This window comes from Meleagris gallopavo, chromosome 25 (assembly GCF_905368555.1).
Source record: "Meleagris gallopavo chromosome 25, MGAL_WU_HG_1.1, whole genome shotgun sequence".
Lineage (NCBI taxonomy): Eukaryota > Metazoa > Chordata > Aves > Galliformes > Phasianidae > Meleagris > Meleagris gallopavo.
The window spans coordinates 5509050-5530040 of record NC_139428.1 but is presented as its reverse complement, the minus strand read 5'-3'; the positions used below and the strand labels follow the sequence as shown (position 1 = coordinate 5530040).

Below are 20991 nucleotides of genomic sequence, written 5' to 3'. Positions count from 1 at the left end.
CGGCGATTTGCTGTTCAAGGAGGAACCCAGCGCCCGTTTCAGCTCTGCTGCTGAGGGCCGAGCGCCCACCCGGCCCCGTCCCGCCCAGGTGCTGAGCGATGCCCGCGTCTCCCCGGTCCCGGTGGGTGCGGGGCGCTCTGCTTCCAGCCCGCCGCCAGGGCCGAGGTTTGGGGCTGGGGCTTCGCTCCATCTGCCCTCCGCTAATCCCCAGACAAACGCGGCGCTTCCATCTGTGCGCCGGAGCCGCCGAGCCCATCGCACCAGCCACTTAATCTAAATGGCTTCGGCCAAAGATAAGGTCATTAATTACACCGGATTAGAGAACGGTGCGGCCGGGCCGCGCTCCGCATCCGTCGTTGTCCTCTCCGGTGGCCCCGCTGAGCGGCGCGGCTGCAGCCTGCGCTCAGCGCCTCCCGGGCGCCGCGCGGGGCTCCCAGCGGAGCGGGGCTCAACGCCGCACGGCGGCTGCGGCAGCACGAGGAGCGCGATCGGCGGCCCGGGCTCCGTTCCGCGTCGCGCCCGGCTCGGCCCCGGCGCCGTCGGGCCGCTGTGTCGCGGTGTCGCAGAGCCACCTGCCGGCGGCCGCCCGGCTGCGGCGGGGGTTGGGGGACTGCGGCGATCGGACCCGCGTCCGGGGTGGGCGCGGGGTTGGACGCACCGCACACGGCCCCGCTCCGTCCGTGGACAGATTAAATTCATTTTATTTCCTAACCCACCCCCCCCCCAAAAAAAAAAAAAAAAAAAAAAAAAAAAAAGAGGTACAAAAGAAGAGGTGAGCGGCGATTTAATCACGTATATTAAAAATCCACCGGGGGGGCCGAGCCGATTCCTGCAGTCAGCACAGCGATGCTCCTTCCTCTTCCTCTCCCCTGCACGCGTGGGGCCGGGGGCGATGCCTGTACCCCCCCGGTACCCCCAGCCCCATCCTGCCCGGCCCAACGTCCCCGCGGTGCCACCCGCACCCCACATCCCTGGGCGCTGCTCTCAGGGCGGTGGGAGCGCATCCACCATCTGGGGGGGGGGGCAGGGCAGCTTTTTTGGGCCGTTTTGATTTATTTCTGTGTAATTTCTGTTGTCCCTTTTCCCTCCGTACAAAATGAGCGGTATGGGCGTGGTGTGGGTGACACAGTGATGTGCGCTGGGATGCGGAGCTGCGCTCACTGCAGCAGCGCCCGGATCTGTTTGGACGTGGTGTCATCATTCAGGTGCCGGGTGGTGTACCTGCAAAGTGGGGACAGTCACCACGCAGCCCTGGAGGGCTCTCGGGAGCAGTGCTGATCCCATCCCGGAGCAGATGGGTCCCCCTGCTCCCCTCCTTCCTGCTCACCTCAGCGCATTCAGGAGCCCCTCGGTGCTGGTGGAGGGTTGGTCCTTGAGGACTTTGATGCACCCCTTCATCTGCACAGGGAACAGAAGAGGTGATGAGTGCCCAGATGGACTATAATTTCCCCCTTCACACCCCTCAGGGATCAAATTGCCCTCTGGCTCAGCTGACACAGAGGTGTCCCCGTGGGGTGTGCCCTATAGGCATCACTGCCGCTTTAGGACACGCAGTGTGGCTGTGACCTCCCCCCAGGGGCACTCACATCGATCTTGGAGGTCTTGGCAAAGGCCCCCACGGGGTGGACGTGGTCATAGAGGATGATGACCCCGACCATCACCCGCATGCAGAACAGCAGTGTCTCGGTGTTGGTGAAACGGCTGCGGTACTCCCTGCAAAGAGAGGGTCTGAGCTGGGAAGGGAGCAGAAGGACCCCAAGCCCCAATGCCCGCAGGATGGATACTCACGGGGTCTCCAGCATCACCCTGCAGACGCAGGCCATGGTGCTCAGGCAGTCGGTCGTGTCCTCTATTGGGAGCGTCTTGTTCTGAAAGCAAAGGGATCCCAGGGTCTGCTCCCCGCAGGGTCCCAGCCCAGCCCCAGCCCTACCTGGAGCCAGAGGGGCTTCTTCACCCCGCTGCTTCAGCCCCTCCAGGCCCCCCAGCCCCACTCACCTCTGAGACAAATTTGGTGGTGGCATTGCTGAGTGTTTTGAGCATAGGGGTGGCCTCGGCGTAGAAGAGGGACATCCTGTTGGCCATCTCGTTGTTCACCTCACTCTCTGCATCCAGCTGTGGGGTGGGGGGGGGCATGGGGTTGGTGGCAGCACTGCTGTTCCTCGGGGAGGTGGTCCTGGGGGGCCCCTCTCACCTGGAGGTTGTTGATGCGGTTTCGGCTGATGGTCCGTCTGTAGTAGCTGAAGTCATTCTGGATGGCGGGGTTGGTCATCTAGGGGGAGTACAGCATTAGGGGATGGGGTTAGGGCTGCTCAGTGTGCCCAGGGTGAGCCCCACGGCTGGGAGGGCAATGCTCCATTGCCCAGCTTCAGCACCATGCAAAAAATCAGCACTGGGGCTGATGTGGGGCCGGGCATGGGGACAGTGTGGGTCTGCAGCCCATGGGGGGCACCTTGAGCTCATCAAAGCTGAGGGTGAAGTGCAGAATCTCGGCGAACTGCTTGGCCAAGGCCTGCTCCCGCTCCAGGTGCTGCGTAGGGGGGTATGGGGGGCAGGTGAGGGCCTCCAGAAGGCTGCGCAGAGCGTTCTCTGTAGACACAGCATTGCTGTCACCACCTCGGTGCCAGATGGGGAAAGTGAGGCACGGGGCAGCGCAGTGAGGGTACAGGGGAGGCTCACCGAGCCGCAGGGAGAACTCATAGAAGCGCTTCAGCTTGGCAACGAGGGGGCACACGGCGCTCCATGCCCTCTCCTGCAGCTGCAGGTCCCCAGGGTTCTGGATGGCCTGTGGGGAGAGCAGCGGGGTGACCCCGAGCTACGGGGAGAACAGCGGGGCAGGGGCTGCACCCACCTCTCGAATCTCCTGCCCAGCACCCGTGTAGGACTGCAGCTCAGCCAGCACGCCCTGCGACTCCTCCAGCACGGCGTTCACCTGGTTCCACACCGCAGTCTCAGCCTCTGTCGGCTGCGCATCTGCAGGGCAGCGCCCCAGGGAGAGAAACCCGGAGGGCTCTGAGTGGGACGGGGGCGGCCGCAGACGGTGATGTCCCCGTCCCGCTGCCCCAGAGCAGCCCCGGCCCCACGCTGACCCCGAGGGGCTGACCCTGAGGGGTGGAGTGGGAGCAACCGGCCGTGGGGCTGCCCCCTCCCCGGGGAGATCCCTGGGGCGGCGATGGGGTGGGCGTCTGGGATGGGGGCGGTGCGATGGACGGCGGGCATGGGAGCTCAAATGGTGTGGATGTGGAACTCATAAGGTAAGAAACAAAAAAAGGAAAATAAAAATCCCATCTCACTTTCAAAGTCAAGGAAAAAATTAGGGCCTTGTTCAAGTTCGTTATAAGTCAACACTTTAAGAAGGTTCCCCATGTGAAACCTGCAAGAGAAGAAACAAGAGGAAAAAAGCATGACGGCGAGGTGGGATCGGGGAAGAGGTGCTGCGGGCAGCGGGGCAGAGCCCTTCCTCCCAGCCCTCTTCCCCCCGAGGATGGAGATGGGCGCTGCGATGAATGATGGAGCGGAAGGAGCGGAGCGAGGAGAGCCGCCGGGCTCCAGCGAGGAGGGCGATGCGTGGGTGAGTCCCAGAACGGGGTCCTGGGGAGCAGCCGCAGCCCCACGCAGAGGGATGAAGAGGGCTGTATGCACCCAAAGGGCCCTCCTGCTTGGGTGGTTGTGTGGTCCCAGCCCCGGCCCCGCTGCCTATTTTGGGTGTTTGGTGCTGGGGGTGATGCAGAGAGCTGCGCGCAGCCTCTTCCCGCCGTGGCTGGGGCCGGGCCCCGCGGTTGCTGCTGCACTATATTTACACCCCTCGCTCTTGTTCTGCGCTGTGCTCTGGGAGGAAGGAGGGGGGAGGCAGGAAGGGGCTGGAGGCTGCGCCAGGCTGAGCCCCCCAGCACGGCCACATCTCCCATCGCATCCCTGTACGCAGCCTGGAGCATCCCTGAGCTGCATCCACGGGCGTGGTACCAGGAACCTGCGGGCATCGGGGTGCTTGAGCCCAACCCATGTGGCACAGGTCCTCCCACCTCACTCCCAGCATCCCCAGCCTTCAGGCTGTCCCAGCCACGGTGATAGTGGGGACGTGCTGCATGGCCTCCAAGTGCCATTGATTAATAGCAGCGGGCACGTGCCCCATGTCCCCCTCACTCGGCTGGGATGTGTCCCCGTGTGGGACCCTTGTGGCAGGTGTGGGACATCTCCTCGGATCTAGCCTCACTCCCCAGCCCCATGCAGCCTTTATAGGGCGCATGCAGCCTTTATCCAGGACGGCCTCAAGGACACGATGCTGCTTGAGGACTCTGCGCCTGTCCCCATCTTCTGGGGAGCGGCCACCGCAGCGGCCCCAGCCCCCTCCCCACTTCACCCTGCTCACGGGACTTACTTTCAAAATCCAGGAAAAAATGAGGACAGTTTTCTAAATCTTTGCCCAATACCTTTATCAGGTTGCCCATGGCCAGCAGACCTGAGCGAGAGAAACAGCACAGAGTGGAACAGCACCGCGCTGCCACCGCGCGCCCTGAGCCCCCCCCCCCCCCACCATGGCGGCACCTACCTGCACCCCTCTGCCCCCGGCCCCGCTGCCCTCCCAGCTGCGAGCACAAGGCTGTGAGTGGATGTGAGGCTGCTCTCTGTGTTTTCAGTTTCTCGAGGCGGGGAGAGAAGCACTGCGCTTCCTGTGGGTGCTGCTCACTGCCCCAGAACGGCCCTCAGGACAAGGTGTCCTCCCCACGCGACCCGCTACGGGCAGCCCTAAAGGGCAGGGCTGGGTGGGGAGGATCCCACACCGGGATTTCTGCCCCACAGACTCAATTTACGGGCCCATCACCCACACCGTGGCTGCAGCCCTGGTTCCTTACCTCAGTGTGCGGTGCAGCTACGATGAGAGCAGGTGCTGTGCCACACGCCCTGATTACTGCATGGGCTGGTGGGGACCTGCGGGAGGGTGTGGGGTCAGAGCCTCTGGGCAGCTCATGGGCCATCGGGGCAGCCTCACACACCCTCCAGCCTTCACCTTATTTGCCTCTGCTTGCTCTCACTGCCAGCAGCCGGTGCTTTGGAAGCCATCCAGCGCTTCCTCGAGAAGCAGTCGATGCGCTCCACACCGGCATTGGCCGAGCATCCCCTGTGCACCACATCCCCCGTGGAGACCTCCCGGGTGGGGACACCCTGGGGCACGTGGTGCCTAACCGTCCCCACATCACCCCGAAGGACCCCAGGGGTGGCTGTGCCCATGTTGCTGGCTGGCTTTGCTCTTTGCTGCCTGCACCCCATTGTGGGGCACAAAGGGTTGCCCGGTGCGCTGAGACCGGGGTTTGTCCCCATGGATGTCGGGGAGCTTTTGGGGTGCTGTGCCCTGCAGCGTGGTGCTGGAGGCAGTCAGCCTGGAGGGAGACCTCACCCGCTCTGCTCAGGCGTTTGCATAAATTATGGCATCGCATCCTCACGGCCGCACAGAGCTTGTCCTTGAAGGGCAGAGCGCAGCTCTCAGGGCTGGGATTTGGGGTGCTGGGCACCCAGGGAGGGGCACGGATGGGTCCCTGTGGGGACATGGGTGGAAGGCATGGCCCCGGTGTGGGGCTCGGTGCTGGGGGAGGGACGGGGATGGCTGCAGCCCCTCTGCCCTGTGCCGGGGAATGGAGATGTGTGGCAGTGCCAGGCTGGGCCCCTTCATGTCCCTATGATCCCCTGTGGGGTCTGAGGTTCAGCGCTCCATTTGCTCCATTCCTACTCCCCCCATGCCGGCCCATGATGTGAGGTGAGAGAAGCGGTGGGCAGCACACCCCACTGTGGGGGGCTCTCAGGAGGGAGATTTGCTCCCTGCCTCCCCTCTGTCTGTCACCATACAGGGACCACGCACCCCAAATCCCCCACGAAGGACACTCCACGCACTGAGGGCTGTGTGCAGATGATGCGGCGCTGGGGACAGCAGGGTCCCCCCCCAGCCACGCCCGCGGTGTCCCCAGGATTATTTCCAATGCACCGCACCATCTCCACGAGCATCCCCCCCAGCAGGGGCACCGCGGCACGAGGGCTGGATCCTGCCCCTGGGCGATCCCCGGAGCTGCCCTCCCCTCCCCCCCCCCCGCTTTGGCAGCCGAACCCCCCAGCGGTGCCCCCACCCTCCCCCCCCGGCCCCGCTGCGGACGCGGCCGATTTATGGCATGGCTCCGGGGTGCGGAGCCGCAGAGCCCCTCCCGGGCTGCAGCATCCCGGGGGCTGCACCCTCCCGGGTCCCCCCACCGCCCCCCGCCCCGACCCGGACCCGTTCTCACCGTGGCGGCGCGGGCGGGCGGCGGCGGCAGCGCCCGGTGCGTGCGGTCGCTCCCGCAACGCAGGTGCGGGGTGAAGAGCCGCCCGCCGCTGCGTGCGAGCCCTGCGCCGGCTGCCGACTGCACCACAAAGCCCCCCATGGCCCCCGGCCCCCCCACGCCACCGGGGACGGTGACGTCTCAAGTGCGAGGGAGCCGGGGACGCTTAACCCTCTGCGTGCCGGCCGGCAGCATCCGCGGCCCTGCGGGTCTCTGCGCGCTGTAGGACGCGGGGACGCCTCGCACCCCGGGGGTCGGGCCCCGCGGGTCGGGGCGATGCTCCTCCACGTTCCCGTCCTTATCCCAGGGCGTCCCGGGGGGCTGGAGGGTGGGGGGAGTGCAGCGAGAGGGACCCACTCGCTGCCACTGTCTCCCCATCCCTGCAGCCGCCGCGGGTGGAAGGCTCCGAGCACCGGAAAACGGGGCGTTCCGCGGGGTGACACCTATGGCGGCTCCGCCGTGGGCCCCGCCCGCACCGCTGGGGGCAGCTGCTGCCCTCTGCATCCCGGGAGCCGCGGGGAGGGGGCACTGAGCCGTCCTTGGCCCGCGTCCCCCGCCGTGCCCCCTCCCCGCTGCTCCCCGCTGCTCCCCGCTGCTCCCCGCCGCTCCGTGCAGCCTCGGGAGGGGATCCCGCCCCGCTCACGGGCGCGGCGCGGCGCAGGGACGGTACATTCTGCCCAGGGGGGTCCGAGGGGTCCGGCCCTCCCGCCCCCGGAGTGATGCATCCCTGCAGCCACGCTGTGTATAAACAGCTGCAAATATTTGTGTCTGCACTCAAACCGTTCCTCTGGCCCCGTCGGCGGGGGTGAGATTCGCGCAGGGACTTCGGGTGGCCCCGCGGCTCCGGGCCCAGCTCCGGTGGCTGCAAGCACTGCCCCGCTGCCCAGACCGCGCCGGGGGGGGCGGGCTGGGGGAGGGAAGGTCAGCGGGGAGAGGCAGAGCCATCGCTATGGAAACGCTCCGCTTTCGGCGCTGGGAACCAGCATCTCTCCCAGGCGGCAGCAGAACGGGAGGTGCGGGGGCTCCGCTCCAGGCTGGGACCCCCCCGGACATCGGTGCTGCCGTACCCGGGTGCCCATTTCCTCTTCCAGCCCCCCCAGGACGCCCCCCAGCATCGCATTTCGCGTCCCCCACCCCCCACCGATTGACAGCGCTCCCAGCCAATGGACGGGCGGTGCCGGGGGGGGAGGGGGCGGGTGCTCGAAGCTGCGAGAGGGGCGGGAGCGGCGCGGGCAGAGTCGGGGGCGGCAGCGCTGCCCCTCCGCCAGCGGTACCGGCTTCGCTCGGACAGGTAACGACGGACGGGTGGGGCCGTCGGGGCTGAGAGCCGCTGGCCGGGGCGGAGCGGCCGCCGGGACCGGGGCCGTCGGGGCCGCGTTGCTGCGGGTGTCGAGGATGGAGCCTCCGAGCTGCCCCCACACCTTGTCATCCCGGAGCGCCCCCGTGAACTTCTTGTCCTCAACTTTATCCATGCAGAGCAGCTCCGGGAGCTCTCATCGAGTCCTCTGCTGCTCGGGCTGAGCTGCGGCAGCCAGGGCTGTGTGGGAGCGGGCACAGCGTGTATCAGTGGGGCTGCTGTGGGCACAGCGTGTATCAGTGGGGCTGCTGTGGGCACAGCGTGTATCAGTGGGGCTGCTGTGTGTGCTGCCCACGCAATGCGGCTCTGCGGGTGCAGTACGGCTGGGTGGGCGATGCAGGGTGGGCGATGCAGGTGGGACTTTTCCTCGTTTTGACGCCGGTGGCACAGAACTGCAGTCACTGCGGTGGCACTTGGCAGTGTGTGAGTGCCACCAGCCGGGAGGGTCAGCTCTGCTGTGAGAGGTGTGTGGATGATCGGGTGCTGGGGAGCACGGCCACCCCGTAGCAGGCACACAGAGCCCCACGTTTCCCATCCCAGGCACAGCCATGGGCAAGCACGGCAGCAAGCTGGCCCCAGAGATGCTGGACGACCTGGTGAGGAGCACGGAGTTCAGCGAGCAGGAGCTGAAGCAGTGGTACAAGGGCTTCCTCAAGGACTGCCCCTCCGGAATCCTCAATCTGGAGGAATTCCAGCAGCTCTACATCAAGGTGGGCTCTGGTTGGGCACAACCCGTGGGGTAGGAGCACCTCACTCCTGCTGTGCCAAGCTCTGCTCCCTGCGTGCTCCCCTCCCTGTTCCAATCCCTCTCCTCTCCTCTGCCCACAGTTTTTTCCCTATGGTGACGCCTCCAAGTTTGCCCAGCACGCCTTTCGCACCTTCGACAAGAACAGCGACGGCACCATCGACTTCCGAGAGTTCATCTGTGCCCTGTCTGTCACCTCCAGGGGGACCTTTGAGCAGAAACTCAACTGGGCCTTCGAGATGTACGACCTGGACGGGGACGGGAAGATCACACGCTTGGAGATGCTGGAGATCATTGAGGTACTGCTGCTCCAGTAAGCGGGGTAGCTTGCATTTTCTGTGGGCTTTTCACAAGTTTGGGGCCCATTTGGCCACCAAAGAACGGGTTTTGGTGTCTGGAAGCTCGGCTGAAAGGTGGCTGTGTGGGGCAGCAGCCCTGCCTTGTCCCAGCACCTTCTGCCCACCCGGCTTCCACCCAGCTCCTCTCCCTGCTCCAGGCCATCTACAAGATGGTGGGGACTGTGATCATGATGCGGATGAACCAAGACGGGCTGACGCCCCAGCAGCGCGTCGACAAGATCTTCACAAAGATGGACAAGGACAAGGACGACCAGATCTCCCTAGAGGAGTTCAAGGAGGCAGCCAAGAGCGATCCCTCCATCGTCCTCCTGCTGCAGGGCGATGTGCAGAAATAGGGCCTGGGGCTCAGGGCTGGACTAGCTGCAGCCAACCTCAGCTTCCCATGATGGTTTCTGTCCCCGTGCCCTGAGTGCCCCTTGCCTGCTTGGCCCCGTGCTCCGTTCCTGCTGCCACCCCTCTGCTCTGCTCCTGGGCACTGCCGGCTCAAGGCCCCCTAAACCAGACCTTGCAGCTAAACCTCTGAACTGGGGGAGCATCCTGACACCCCAGGGCCAGCTGTCCTCGCACCCTGTTGCCCACTGTCTCCATGGGGATCCCGGTCCCAGCTCTTCTCCTTCCCTCTGACCCTGCTGCTGAAAGGCTCAGGGTCCTGGCCCTGGTGCCTGCTCTGCTGGCAGCACCCCACGGGGCTGTTGGGGCTCAGGACTGGTCCCAGGTTGTGTCCTGCCCTCCCCCCTCCCTCACCCAGCTGTAGATTTTCTGCTTCTGCTTTTGATGGTGGGAATAGTCAAGGGTTGGGCCAGGGATTTCGGGAAGTGTCCGAGGCCGCCCTTGGCTATGGCACACATCTGATCCCAGAAACCACCCCATCTTATTCGGTGGGTGACTTCCAGAACTGCTCTGGCACTACTGAGGATTCCCAGTGTGTTTCTGGCCCTCCTGACTGCTGCAGTGCCTGCTGTCCCAGCCCCCTGCCTCTGCCCCTCCTGTCTCAGGACAGCAATATTGTCACAGTGGTATTTATTCTGCACATTGTGGTGACAATGACTGTGATATCTGTTAGGAGGCTGTGGATTACCTACTTTTTTTCCTTTTTTTTTTTTCATGGAAAAATAAACTGTCCCCCATTGGTGGCGTTCCCCCTGAATGGCTCAGCAGGGGAGCAAGGGGAGAGCAATGCTCCAAGCATCACTTTGGGGCTCCCCTGAGCCTGTGACACACTGGGAGGGAGCAGTCCTGGCACAGGAGGTGGTGTAAGCGTAACCCTCCAGCTGTGCACGAAGCTTTGAGAAGGAATAACATCATCTTGGGTGTTGGGGGTGGGGGGGATGGGATGGGATGGGATGGGGACTGGGCATCTCTTGCTGGGGTTTCATGTTCCCCCAGGAATGGGATCATGGCTGCCCCCTGGGTTGGGGGCTGCATCCTGGGCCCACTGCAGCACAGCCAGCCGCTGGGACGTGCTGTTGCTGCACATCAGCTCTCCACCCCCAGCTTCTCTGTGCGTTTCGTTCTTCCCCATTGCCAGCCTGCACAGACAGTGCCTGTTGCTAAGGAGCTCTCACCAACTTTAAATGCTTCTCCGGATTTAGCAGCAGCTCTAGCTCAGCTTGCGGGGAGGAACGTGGTTCTCTTTCCATCCCACAGTGCTCCCACATCTCCCAGTCCTGAGAAGGAGGGTGGGACGGTGCCAAAGCAGCACTTGTGTTCCCGGGAGCGCTGCTGAGGGGCAGCTCTGTGCCCATCCCGGAGGAGTGTGCAGCTCAGCAGTGCCGAGGAGGGAGGGACGGTGCAGGTCACACGCGCTATGGGGACGTATGGGTCTGTGCCAGGGCTGCGGTGTAAAGAGCAGTGGCTCAGGATGCTGAGAGGGTGATCCCGGGAATGGGAAATTCTTGCTCCCCTCGGGGCCTCCCCGGAGGAAGCTCAGGGATTTGCCGCAGAGAGCTGTGAAGGCCCTGGGGAAAAGGAGGCTGCGATGGGGCTGGAGTGGCATTCAGCTCCCAGAAGGGCGTCCCGAAGGGCTTGGGGTGCGAGCAGCTGGCTGAGACCTGGGCATCCCGGGCTGAAACTGCCATGCAGGGGAGGGGGCACCTGAGCCGCTCTCCTGGGCAGGGAGAGGGCTGTGCTCCGCGCGGGGGCGGTGGTCGCCCCGCAGTCCCCCTGCCACCCCAGTCCCGCAAACACTGCGACCACTCGGATCTGCGCACGGCGCGGAGGGATCCTCGGCTGGGGGGCACCTCCGTGCAGCAGCACTTCTCCCCCAGCCCCGAGCTCGGCTGCCCTGGGACTGTGTCAGCCCTGGAGCGCTCCGTTCCCCCGAAGCCGTTAATGTGGGGTTGGGGGCGGCGGGGCGGGGCGGGCTCGGTCCCGAAGAGGTTAAGCCGCGGCCCGGTGGGATGAAACCCCGGAGCTTCATGGGATGCCGTATAAAGGCGTTCCGCCGCCCGGAGCTCCCGGTGCGCACGGAGCGCTGTGCCATGGAGCCGCCGGGCACCGCCGGGGCACCGGGAGCGGCGGGGCGGCCCTGGGATGAGGCGAAGGCGTTCTACGATAACCTCACACCCAAGAAGAAACCTAAATCGGTGAGAGCTGCGACGGGCGCTGCGTCCCGGCTGCTCCATCTCCGGGTGCTCCGCTCCCCCTGCGCTCCTCATCTTCTCCCTCGGGCGCGCATCTCCTCCCGGTCCTTGCGTTCCTTCTGGGTCTCCTCCAGCTCCCCCCGGGTGCTTTGTCTCCGGGTTTCCCGTGGTTCCCTCTGGGTGTGCGATTCCTCCAGGTGCCCTGGGTCTGTCTGGGTCTCCGCAGTTTCCGTTTGACCCAGCGTCTCCTTTCAGGTCCTTGGGGCAGCTCTGGGTACCCCTCCGTCCTCCGTGACACCACCGGGGTCTCTCGAGATCCGGAGATATCCCCAGGTCGCTCCCGGGCTGAGATGTCCTTGCAGAGCTACTCGTGCCCCCTGAGCTGCTGGTGCCCGGCGCTGAGCCATCAGCCGGGAGCACAGCGTGAGCTAGGGACAGCCAGGAGCCACGGCCCCTACATGGCTTTGGGGATTCCGTGGGGGCACAGCCACCCCACTGGGCTCTGAGAGATTAGAGCAGAGCCTGCGTTATCTAACCAGGGCTGAGCTCTGCTGGGTTTAAAAATGGGAGCTCATCCGTGTCTCAGAATAGCCGCACAGTGCTGGCAGCCCGGCCGGGGGCTGCAGATGGTTCTGGCCTTACTGCCTGTGAGCACGCAGCGTGAGGTTAGTGAGATGGGAAGCACGGGGGCACGTGGTGCCGGTCACGTTGGGTCTCCATGTGTGACCCTCGATGAGGAAGGCTGGGCTCTGCAGACCCCAAGTGGGGGCATCATACTGGGGACCCCCTGGTCCTGTTCCCACTGGGGAACAGCAGCGCTGCTGCCTTCAACCTGCATTTGGGAAACTGGCGGCAGGATACAGCCGTCTGTCTTTCATGCCATGCTTTTTGCCTCCTGCAGATGTTTGCCCAAGCTCCTCCTCTTCCTCTCCTTGCGGCACTCTCAGCTGTACAGATGGGGAAACCGAGGCACGGCACAGTGCAGAAGTTTGCTGGTGTGGTGAATCAGTGGCAGAGCTGAGATTTGGGTGCCCGGAGCTCAGGCTGTGCCACCCATCCATGCTGAGTGGTGCCTGCGGTGCCCAGCCAGCCCCACACCCTCAGCCCGTGCCCGCAGCCAGGCAGCTGTCCCACCTCATGGTGAGCGGCTGCAGAGCGCTTTTCTGGATTATAAATAATGTGTTTTGAAAACTCAGAAACATCTCAGCCATTGCCATGAGCTTTAATCTGATCCCAAGCAGGGGGCTTGCAGCCTCCCCATGCACGTGGGAAATGGAGCTGGCTGTGGTCCATCTGTGCCCTTGCGTGTGCTGGGTCTGTCTGTCCTGTCTGTGTGTCTGTCCTGTCAGCAGATACCGGACCTTCTGGTACCTCTGCTCCCACAGCAGGGCTGTAGGGTGGTAGGAGGCAGCGTGATTTTTTGGAGAGCATTTCTGGGCAGTGCCTCCCTGACTGGGGAGCGGGTGAATGCGGTGTCTCCACAGCCCATGGAGATCCGTTTGCAGGATCTCTGCTCCTCCCGTGCTGCTGCAGCTGTGCTCCTGCCAGCTGGGGGAGGTCAGCGATCAGGTTTGTCACTCTTCAGCAATGTGGAAAATGTCCCTGGCCTCTCCGGTGTCACGGTGTGGGGCTGAGAGGGCACATTGCTGGGAGCTGCTGCCTCCATGTCTGTGGGTCCTGCACCCACATGCCTTGTCCCACTGACCACATTGCCTCCTGTTCTGGGTTTCTGTGGCTGCAGGGATTTTTGGGATGTTTCAGCTGAGGAGGGGATCCATGCTTGACCCTGGAGCGAGTCCCACCTCTCCCGTTTCTCTGTCCAAATTTCATAACAAAGCTCACCTCCAAATTTAAAATTTGGCCATGAGGACTCAGTCTTCTCCATTGCCTGGAGCTGTCATAATTTCTCCATGTTTTAGGAGGAAGGTGAGTCTGGCAGATCCAGTCGTGGCTGATGCAGAATGATCCCCACATTGGGGAGTGCAGAGGGGGGTCCCTCGGGGATGGCAGTGGGAGCTGTGGGTGCTGAGTGCCATCGTGGGAACCCTCAGCTTTCATGGGATTTCCATATCTCTAATCCTGGGGGGCCGCTCGGGATTTACGTGCGATTAGGAGGGCGATTTGAAGGCCTGCCAGCTGTTGGGTCTGTGGAAGGAAATGTGGTATTTGGAGTCACTGCCAGAATCCACCTTTAGACTGAAAGAGGGGTGTGTGGGCTGCAGTGGGTTTTGCTCTGTATGGGGCCAGCATGTACTGGGAAGGTCACTTGTGTCAGAGATGGGATTCGGAGCTCAGGAACCGCCTGAGACTTTTTCAAGCGCTGGGCTGTCAGCACAGGTCCTGCACATCTCTGCTGTGGGCTGTGCCAGCGCCTGCACGGGGCTCACCTGCAGCACGGCACCGACCCCGTGCAGCAGAGCAAGCAGGATCCGGTGGGTCTGCGCTTCACACCCGCAGGGCTCCAGCAGCCCGCGCTAGGGCAGAGCTGGAGCTTACGGTTATTTTTATTGCTGTGTTTATTGCCTCTTAAATTAACCTCCTGAAGGCTCTAAATGGCAGTGAAGGGACCTGGAGCAGCCTGCTGATGTTTGCAAGGTGCCCGTGCTGCAAGGTGTGCTGCACGGCTGGATGCCCTCGAGACCTTTCACAGTTATTAATATTTTCACATAATAAATGGCCCATGACACCAGAGTTATTAATTAATGAGTTAGAGCATGGACATGAGTTAATAGCTAACACCTAGCAGGCAGCTGCACCTGAGGGGGGGACCTGGGTGGGATGTGATGCTGTGTATTTGGGGGTTATTTCCTTGCACAGGGTCCCTCTGGTCACAGTGATGCTCTCAGTCTCAGCTCATCTGTATCCAGTCCTAATCGCCCGCTGCTTAATCTCCTTGCTGGGGATTTTGGGTACTGATGAGGCTGCTGCTGGCCTTGAGCGCTGCCACGGGGGCACCGGGAGCTGGGAATGGCATGGGGCTGTGGGTGACTCAGTGCTGGGTGCGCCCTGAGCTGGGCAGGACTGGCAGAGCCAGATGGGGCAGAACAACCCCCAGGGCATGAGTGGGGAAAAAAGGTCCACGGTGCGGATGGGGCAGCTCATCCTTGCCAGGCTGCTGCTTTTGCAAAGCTCCTCATTGACTGTGAGCACTGAATTTGTTTCCATGTTTGCAAGTGGTGGGGATGAATGGAGAGGAGGGACTGGGGTGGGGGTCAGGGTGAGGTTGGCTTTGCTGGACGCCCCTCTGTCGCTGCCAAGCCCCACCGAAGGCCCCTTGTTGACTTTGGTGGATTACGAACATTAATAATAATGACTCATAAATCACTGCCTGCACCACCTGTTTGCCATGTTCCCACCCACAATAACTATATCGAGTGTTTCTCTGAGCCGAGCTGGCATGGGCTGCTCATCACATCTGGACAGCATCAAGGGAGCGTGGATGTGGCTGAGCAGCAGTGAGTGGCTTTTCCTGGTGAGGGGGAAAAAGCTGCACAAGTCCGTTCTGTGCCGGGGTGAACTGCTCCTCCAGGGCAGTGTGGCTGTGGGTCTGGAGGTGTTGTGGGAACCCCATTGCCCTTCGGGGCTCTGGGCATGGTGCTGGAGCAGGGGAAGGTCGGGTAGCAGCTCCCCACTTCATGCAGCCGTGCCCCCGGGGGCTGAGCATCGTGGTGGGGGCTGACGGATGCCCCCTCCCCACTGTCACCCTTCTCTCGCAGCCAAAGCCTGAGAACGCCATCACCATCGCAGTGTCCTCACGGGCACTTTTCCGCATGGAGGAGGAGCAGAAGATTTACAATGAGCAGGGGGTGGAGGCCTACGTGAAATACCAGCTGGACCATGAGAATGAGCCCTTCCTGCCCGGCGCCGCCTTCCCCTTCGTCAAGGTGAGTGCTGCCCACGGGAGCCAAACCTGTTTTGGGGAGAGGGGTCACTGAGGGTGTATGCAGCTGAGCAAGTGCGTTATCTCCTAAGGGAAGCTTCAAACCTGTTGTGTTAGACAGCTGGAAAGTGGCTGGGTGGTTTTCTCCAAGCCAACCTTTTCCCAGCGTGACTTGTGGCCCCAGCTCTGAGGGATGCGATGTCAGTGGGGCGCTGTGCCCCATTAAAGCCGTGCCTGGGCTCACTGACCTCCCTGTCCCCGGGCCCCACAGGCGCTGGAAGCGGTGAACACGCAGCTTCGGGAGCTCTATCCTGACAGCGAGGAGCTCTTTGACATCGTCCTGATGACCAACAACCATGCCCAGGTTGGGGTTCGCCTGATCAACAGCATCAACCACTATGGTGAGCTCAGCACAACGTCGGCACGTGGGCAGGGAGTTACAGCTCGGCAGCAGGTGAAGGCGGTGCTCCCTGCCGCCTCCTCCACCAAGCCGTGTGCTGGGCCTGTTGCTCCCCGTATCACAGAATCGTGAAGGTTGGAGAAGACTACGGAGGTCGTCTGGTCCAACCATCTGCCCACCACCACTGCGCCCCGTGTCGTTGGGCTCTGAGTGGAAGTTGCCCACTGGCACGACTGCCGGCGCTGCTGTTGAGCTGTGGTGCCAAAAGCTGTGCTGATGGTTCTTGGGAGCTCCTGGGAGCCGTGTTCTGTTCCGGGGCAGCCAGACTCATCCCGTTGTGTCCCTGCCCACAGATCTATTCATTGAGAGATTCTGCATGACGGGGGGGAACAGCCCCATCGGTTACCTCAAGGCTTACCACACCAACCTCTACCTCTCCTCCGATGCCGAGAAAGTGAGTGGGGCCATTGAAGAGGGTGAGTCCGGGGTCTGGGCTGGGAGCTCGGGGGGGGTCAGAGCCTGTGGCAGTTGGTGCCAGTGGTGTCAGTGGGCAGGTGGGGCCTGCCTTTCCCCCATCAGGATGGGACGTCCTTTATGCCCCAAAGAGCCTCAAGTTTCCATGCGAATAAGGCTTTCCATGAGCTCCGCAGCTCTTCCAAGGCAAAGGCACTGTTTTCCCCTTTTATTTCTTGCATGCAAAGTGAGGTTTGTTATCTAAGGACTTGTTTTGGCTGTAAGATGTCTTGGGGCCAAGCCGCAGGCTCTGTTTGGTGTGTGCGTTTCCTTGCTGTTTGCTCACTTCTTCTTCAGGTCCTTGGGTAACTGCCATCCCTCGCCTCGTGCTTTATGTCCCCAGGGATCGCCGCAGCCACCATCTTCAGCCCCAGCAAGGACCTGGAGGTGTCAGAGAAGCAGCTGCGTGTGGCGTTCGATGGCGATGCTGTGCTCTTCTCAGACGAGTCGGAGCAGATCGTGAAGGCTCACGGCCTGGACATGTTCTTCGAGCACGAAAAGGCTCACGAGAACAATCCTCTGGCACAGGTAGTGGTGTGGGGTGGTGTGGGGCAGCCTCTGGAGCACAGGGTGTAGGGAACTGGGACAACTGGGAACAGACTGGTAGGGAGAAGGGAGGCAGTATTGGGGCTGGTCCTGTGTGACATCTTTCCTGATGATCTAGACAAGGGGATGGAGTGCAAGGGGATGTGAGCTTGCAGATTACATCCAGCAGGGAGGAAGCATTGATCTGCCTGAGGATAGAAAGGGCCTACAGAGGAATCTGGATAAGCATCGATGAGCTGAGGCCAGCTGTGTGAGCTCTAACAAGACCAAGTGCCAGGTCCTGCACTTGGGTCACAACAACCCCCCTCAGCACCACCGGCGAGGAGCAGTGCCTGGAGAAGAGAAGCTCAGGGGAGACCTCACTGCTCCCTGCGACTCCCTTGAGAAGAGGTTGTGGAGAGGTGGAGGTCAGCTCCCAGGGAGGACGAGAAGTAATGGCCTCAAGTTGCACCAGAGGAGGTTCAGGTTGGATATCAGGAAAGATTAAAATTTCTTCTCAGAAAGAGTGGAGGTGCATCGGCGCAGCCGCCCAGGGAGGTGGTGCGGTCCATGGAGGTGCTCAAGGAACGTGGAGATGGAAGGGACGTGGTCAGTGGGTGTGGTGGGGCTGGGCCGGGGTTGGACTCGGTGATCTCTGAGTTCTTCTCCAACCTTACTGATTCTGTGATCCTAAGAGGTGCATCCAGTCCTGCTGGCACTGGGAGCAGAGCTCAGCACAGAGGTCTCCAAATGACAGCTTCCCTTTGCTCCAACAGGGACCCCTGAAGGGCTTCCTGGAGGCCCTGGGAAAGCTACAGAAGAAGTTCTACTCCAAAGGGCTGAGGATGGAGTGCCCCATCCGCACCTACCTGGTCACAGCCCGCAGCGCTGCCAGCTCGGGCGCCCGGGCCCTAAAGACTCTGCGCAGTTGGGGTCTGGAGACGGACGAGGCGCTGTTCCTGGCTGGCGCTCCCAAAGGCCCTCTGCTGAAGAAGATCCGTCCCCACATCTTCTTTGACGATCAGATGTTCCACGTGGAGGGAGCCAAGGAGATGGGCACCATCGCTGCCCACGTCCCCTACGGCGTCGCACAGAAGCACAAGCGGCCGCTGCAGGAGAAGCAGCCCCAGAACAGCAAATAGGGCCCGGCGTGGAGCTGTGAGAGGAGGAGGAGGAGGAGGAGGAGGATGCCGAAGGCTTCCTGTCTCCTCAGTGTTTTGTGGTGTCGTGATGCTGTCCCCTTCGTCACGGCACCACTGCCCCATTGGGTTGGTGTCACCCATCAGCTGTTCAAAAGTCCCGGGCGATTCCCAGAGCCTTCGGTTCAAAGAGCGAATGTTGAGGCTGAGCGGTTGGACTGGAGAGGGGTGAGCACAAAAAGCCCCTCCCGAAGCTTTCAACAAAATACTAAAGCAAAACCCTTTCCTGTCATAGAAACGTGGAATCTTTGGTTGAAGACCTCTGAGATCACCCAGTCTATCCTCAGCTGCTGCCCGCTGAACCAAATACCAAATCTCATCTTTCCTTCAACACCTCCAGGGCTGGTGACCCCACCGGTGTTCCTGTTTCGTATTTGGAAATATACAAACAAATACTTACATTAAGAAAAATATATAGGAATCCCATTTTCTGCTTTTGGAGTTTTGGGCCATTGGCCCAAAATTTGGGTTCCATGGTTGCACCCACAGTAAGGCAGCCAACGGCCAGCTCTGGTGTGTGCTTTCCTGGATCTGCAGACACATCCCTGGGGCTTAAATTAAAGTAAAAGCAGCCCTAAAATATTAGGAACACCATTCGGAGTCCATTTATTCAAATCTGCAGAGAATTTCAGCCTCGGGGACTTAATTAAAGGATTTTTTCTCCTCTCTGATCTGAGCCCATAGGGGTGGATAATCTTTTTCTCGTCAGCTTCTTAAAGCTCTGGTGTTCCCAAAATAGATCCTGGGAGAAAGAGCCGCCTCTGTGATCAGGGGGCAGGAAGGGGAATCAATGGCTGTGCTGCTCTGCGGGCTGTGAGCGTCACATCGACGTCCCCATGGAAAGCCCCCTCCTGGGGACGTGGCAAATGTGAACGTTACTTTTGCACGCTTCTCTCCTTTTTGTTTGCTTGTTCTGAAATCAGAGCATGCACCATGGGGCATGGAGGGCACTCAGCATGAGTTCTTTGCAGTGACTTCCAGCTTTTCAGCACCTCCCTGGGATGAGGCTCTCCCTGTATGTGCCTGTTTCGCTTTGCAGGATGGCTCCAGCTGACCTGGTGGTGGTTGTGGCCCTTTTGACCGACCCCCAGTGCCCTCATCGGCTCCGCAGGCTCCTGTTGCACTGAATCCTGCTTTGGCAGTGAAAAGCTAATTGCACTTTTTCCTCCTCCCTGAACGCTTTCATTTTGACAGACTGTTACCTGTGACACCTGGGTGACCGAGGTCTGCGATCCCGACAAAAAGAACTGGAAAGAACTGTATTAGTCTTCGTGTCTATCAAAAAATCCCGTCTTCATGTGAACCACGGATGTTGGGCTCTGAGCGGCGTCTCTCAGCCCTTCTTATCTTCCAGTGAACATTTCCCAGGTGTTTCCTGAACATCCCATCTTGGAAGCCCAGCTGCAGCATGGAAGGGGGTGGGGGAATGGTATTGCCAGAGAGTGTGTGGGAGGAAGGTGGGGTGAAGATGGGATGCAACGGGATGGGATGCAACGGGATGGGCCATGGGCGACTGTACAGCTGCTAAAGGTGCCACTGGGGTGTGCGCCCAGGCGAGGTGTGGGAAGTGACTCCAGCACAGTTTGTGTCTCCAGCCACAATGGGCACCGCCATGGCCTTCGTGCTGTGTTGGCCAACAAATGGACTTCACTGCTGCATCTCCCATCGGTTTTGCTTTGCTGCTCTCCCGTGGTTTTTCTTGTGAGTGAGCTGCCACGGCAACAAAACCCCTTTGGGTGGTGTTCTGTAATAAATGGTGTTGGTCGCAGCCTGACTTTGTTGTCCTTCTTCCCGTGGCCATTCTGGTGTGGACAGCAAGAGGCCAGGGGCCCCCCAGGTGTTCTGGAGGAGGGATGGGGGTGATGAGGAGGAAGAGGGAGTCTGGGGACTTCAGAAGATGTAACCAAAGCAGCTCCCCGGGAGCTGGAGAGTGGTGGGAGGATCCCAGGGTGGGAGATGTGATCCCTCCCTCTGCTCCGTGAGCAGCCCTGCGCTCCTCGTGAAGTCAAGGTTAAAAATACGATTTGGCAGCAGATTTTGTCGGCTTGATCTTTTCCCAGCCAGCAGGTGGGAGGCGGCAGAAGCTTTTCGGAGGAGATTTATTGCTGCTGAAGTACCGGGTTTACCCGGACAGCGACACTGCAGTTCTGGCGTTAGCTCCTCCCCACCGATATGGGAACAGATGGGTCGGGGGAAAGCAACAAATCCTCCATCCGTCACCAAATATAGCCAAGGAATGTCCATAGGCCCCAGGGCAGCATCTCTGCACGGCCCTCAGCAGAGCTCCTGAGCAGCACTATTTGCTGGGATGCTTTCTCTGCGCCCATCCCCAATTCGCATGGAGGATTTGAAGTCCCTCGTTGCACCCGCACAGCCCTGAGAGCTCCGGCTGTGCGTGCAGGAGCCAACAGGTGGCTCTGACAGCCGTGCGAAGGCTCCTGCTTAGCATGGAGGGAGGGAAGTTTGCTGCAATGAGGTCGGGGATGTCCTCTCACTGGTGGGCTGCCAGCAGGGGTTTCTCTGTTGCCCGTTTGCTGAGATTTTCCCTGCATCTGGCACGGAGGGCTTTGCAATGGGTGCACTTTAGAATAAAGGACACGGAAGAGAAAGAGGAGGCAGAGCTGGTGGAGCGTTCTGCTGCCGCTCCGCTGCATCGCTGTGGGTGTACGGGAGGTAACCACGGCCCTGAGAGCTGCTTCTCCCGACAGCTCGGGGGCAAACTCAGACCCTGTGGGCCCTTTGGAGAGGGCACTGTGCCCGTATCCCTGCGGTGCAGAGGCCGTGCAGACATGGGGCTGTCCCCGCAGTGCTGGCAGTGAGAGGTCCCAGGCTGTGCTGGGTGCCTGTGCCTCATCCCCACAGTGCATGCAGTTCTGTGTCCCTTCTGCAGTGCAGAACAGCAGCCGGCCCGCAGGAGGGCGAAATGTCAGCGAGGGGTGACAGGGTGACAGCAACACCCGGAGCTGGGAGGATGGAAAAGGGGACCCGGAGGCAGGAGAGCAAGAAAAGGGCACCACTCCAGTGCTGCAGGGCCATGCCAGGGTTTGGATGGCCCGACCGTTGTGTTCCTTCCACACCGTTATTTATAGCTGTGTTGGCTGATGTTGCTGTCACCCTCTGTCCCCACAC

General features: G+C 61.4%; 4 protein-coding genes across 10 annotated transcripts in view; 2 read left to right on the top strand and 2 right to left on the bottom strand.

Moving 5' to 3' along the window:
• The window catches only part of CAP1 (cyclase associated actin cytoskeleton regulatory protein 1), a 49855-nt gene extending 45280 nt beyond the window's left edge, over window positions 1-4575 (bottom strand). The window contains exon 1 of the mRNA XM_085208957.1: window positions 4568-4575. The gene's annotated coding sequence lies outside the window, so the exon portion shown is untranslated. The remainder of the gene's footprint in view (window positions 1-4567) is intronic.
• On the bottom strand, window positions 739-6447 carry LOC100538554 (CYFIP-related Rac1 interactor A-like). 6 transcript variants are annotated; one of them, XM_085208974.1, is made up of 13 exons: window positions 6267-6446; window positions 4851-4926; window positions 4376-4456; window positions 3291-3370; window positions 2849-2970; window positions 2677-2782; window positions 2450-2586; window positions 2192-2269; window positions 1996-2112; window positions 1789-1868; window positions 1587-1713; window positions 1328-1398; window positions 743-1221 (listed from the first exon to the last, which is right to left on the bottom strand). In XM_085208974.1, the coding sequence occupies exons 4-13, from the start codon at window positions 3361-3363 to the stop codon at window positions 1158-1160; spliced, it is 975 nt and encodes a 324-aa protein (XP_085065100.1). In that variant the 5' UTR covers window positions 3364-3370; window positions 4376-4456; window positions 4851-4926; window positions 6267-6446; the 3' UTR covers window positions 743-1157. The 6 variants fall into 6 exon arrangements, with proteins under 6 accessions (XP_085065105.1, XP_085065100.1, XP_085065103.1 ...); XM_085208977.1 differs by lacking the exon at window positions 4376-4456 and having other exon boundaries at window positions 6267-6447; XM_085208975.1 differs by lacking the exons at window positions 4851-4926; window positions 6267-6446 and adding an exon at window positions 4547-4562.
• Window positions 6448-7493: 1046 nt separating this feature from the next.
• HPCAL4 (hippocalcin like 4) lies at window positions 7494-9925 on the top strand. Its single transcript, XM_085208808.1, has 4 exons — window positions 7494-7593; window positions 8200-8369; window positions 8488-8703; window positions 8901-9925. The coding sequence occupies exons 2-4, from the start codon at window positions 8208-8210 to the stop codon at window positions 9096-9098; spliced, it is 576 nt and encodes a 191-aa protein (XP_085064934.1). The 5' UTR covers window positions 7494-7593; window positions 8200-8207; the 3' UTR covers window positions 9099-9925.
• A 1251-nt stretch (window positions 9926-11176) lies between these two features.
• On the top strand, window positions 11177-19630 carry NT5C1A (5'-nucleotidase, cytosolic IA). 2 transcript variants are annotated; one of them, XM_085208772.1, is made up of 7 exons: window positions 11216-11348; window positions 12247-13271; window positions 15062-15229; window positions 15497-15626; window positions 15979-16101; window positions 16482-16666; window positions 17440-19630. In XM_085208772.1, the coding sequence occupies exons 2-7, from the start codon at window positions 13209-13211 to the stop codon at window positions 17803-17805; spliced, it is 1035 nt and encodes a 344-aa protein (XP_085064898.1). In that variant the 5' UTR covers window positions 11216-11348; window positions 12247-13208; the 3' UTR covers window positions 17806-19630. The 2 variants fall into 2 exon arrangements, with proteins under 2 accessions (XP_010721822.2, XP_085064898.1); XM_010723520.4 differs by lacking the exon at window positions 12247-13271 and having other exon boundaries at window positions 11177-11348.
• Window positions 19631-20991: the final 1361 nt, after the last annotated feature.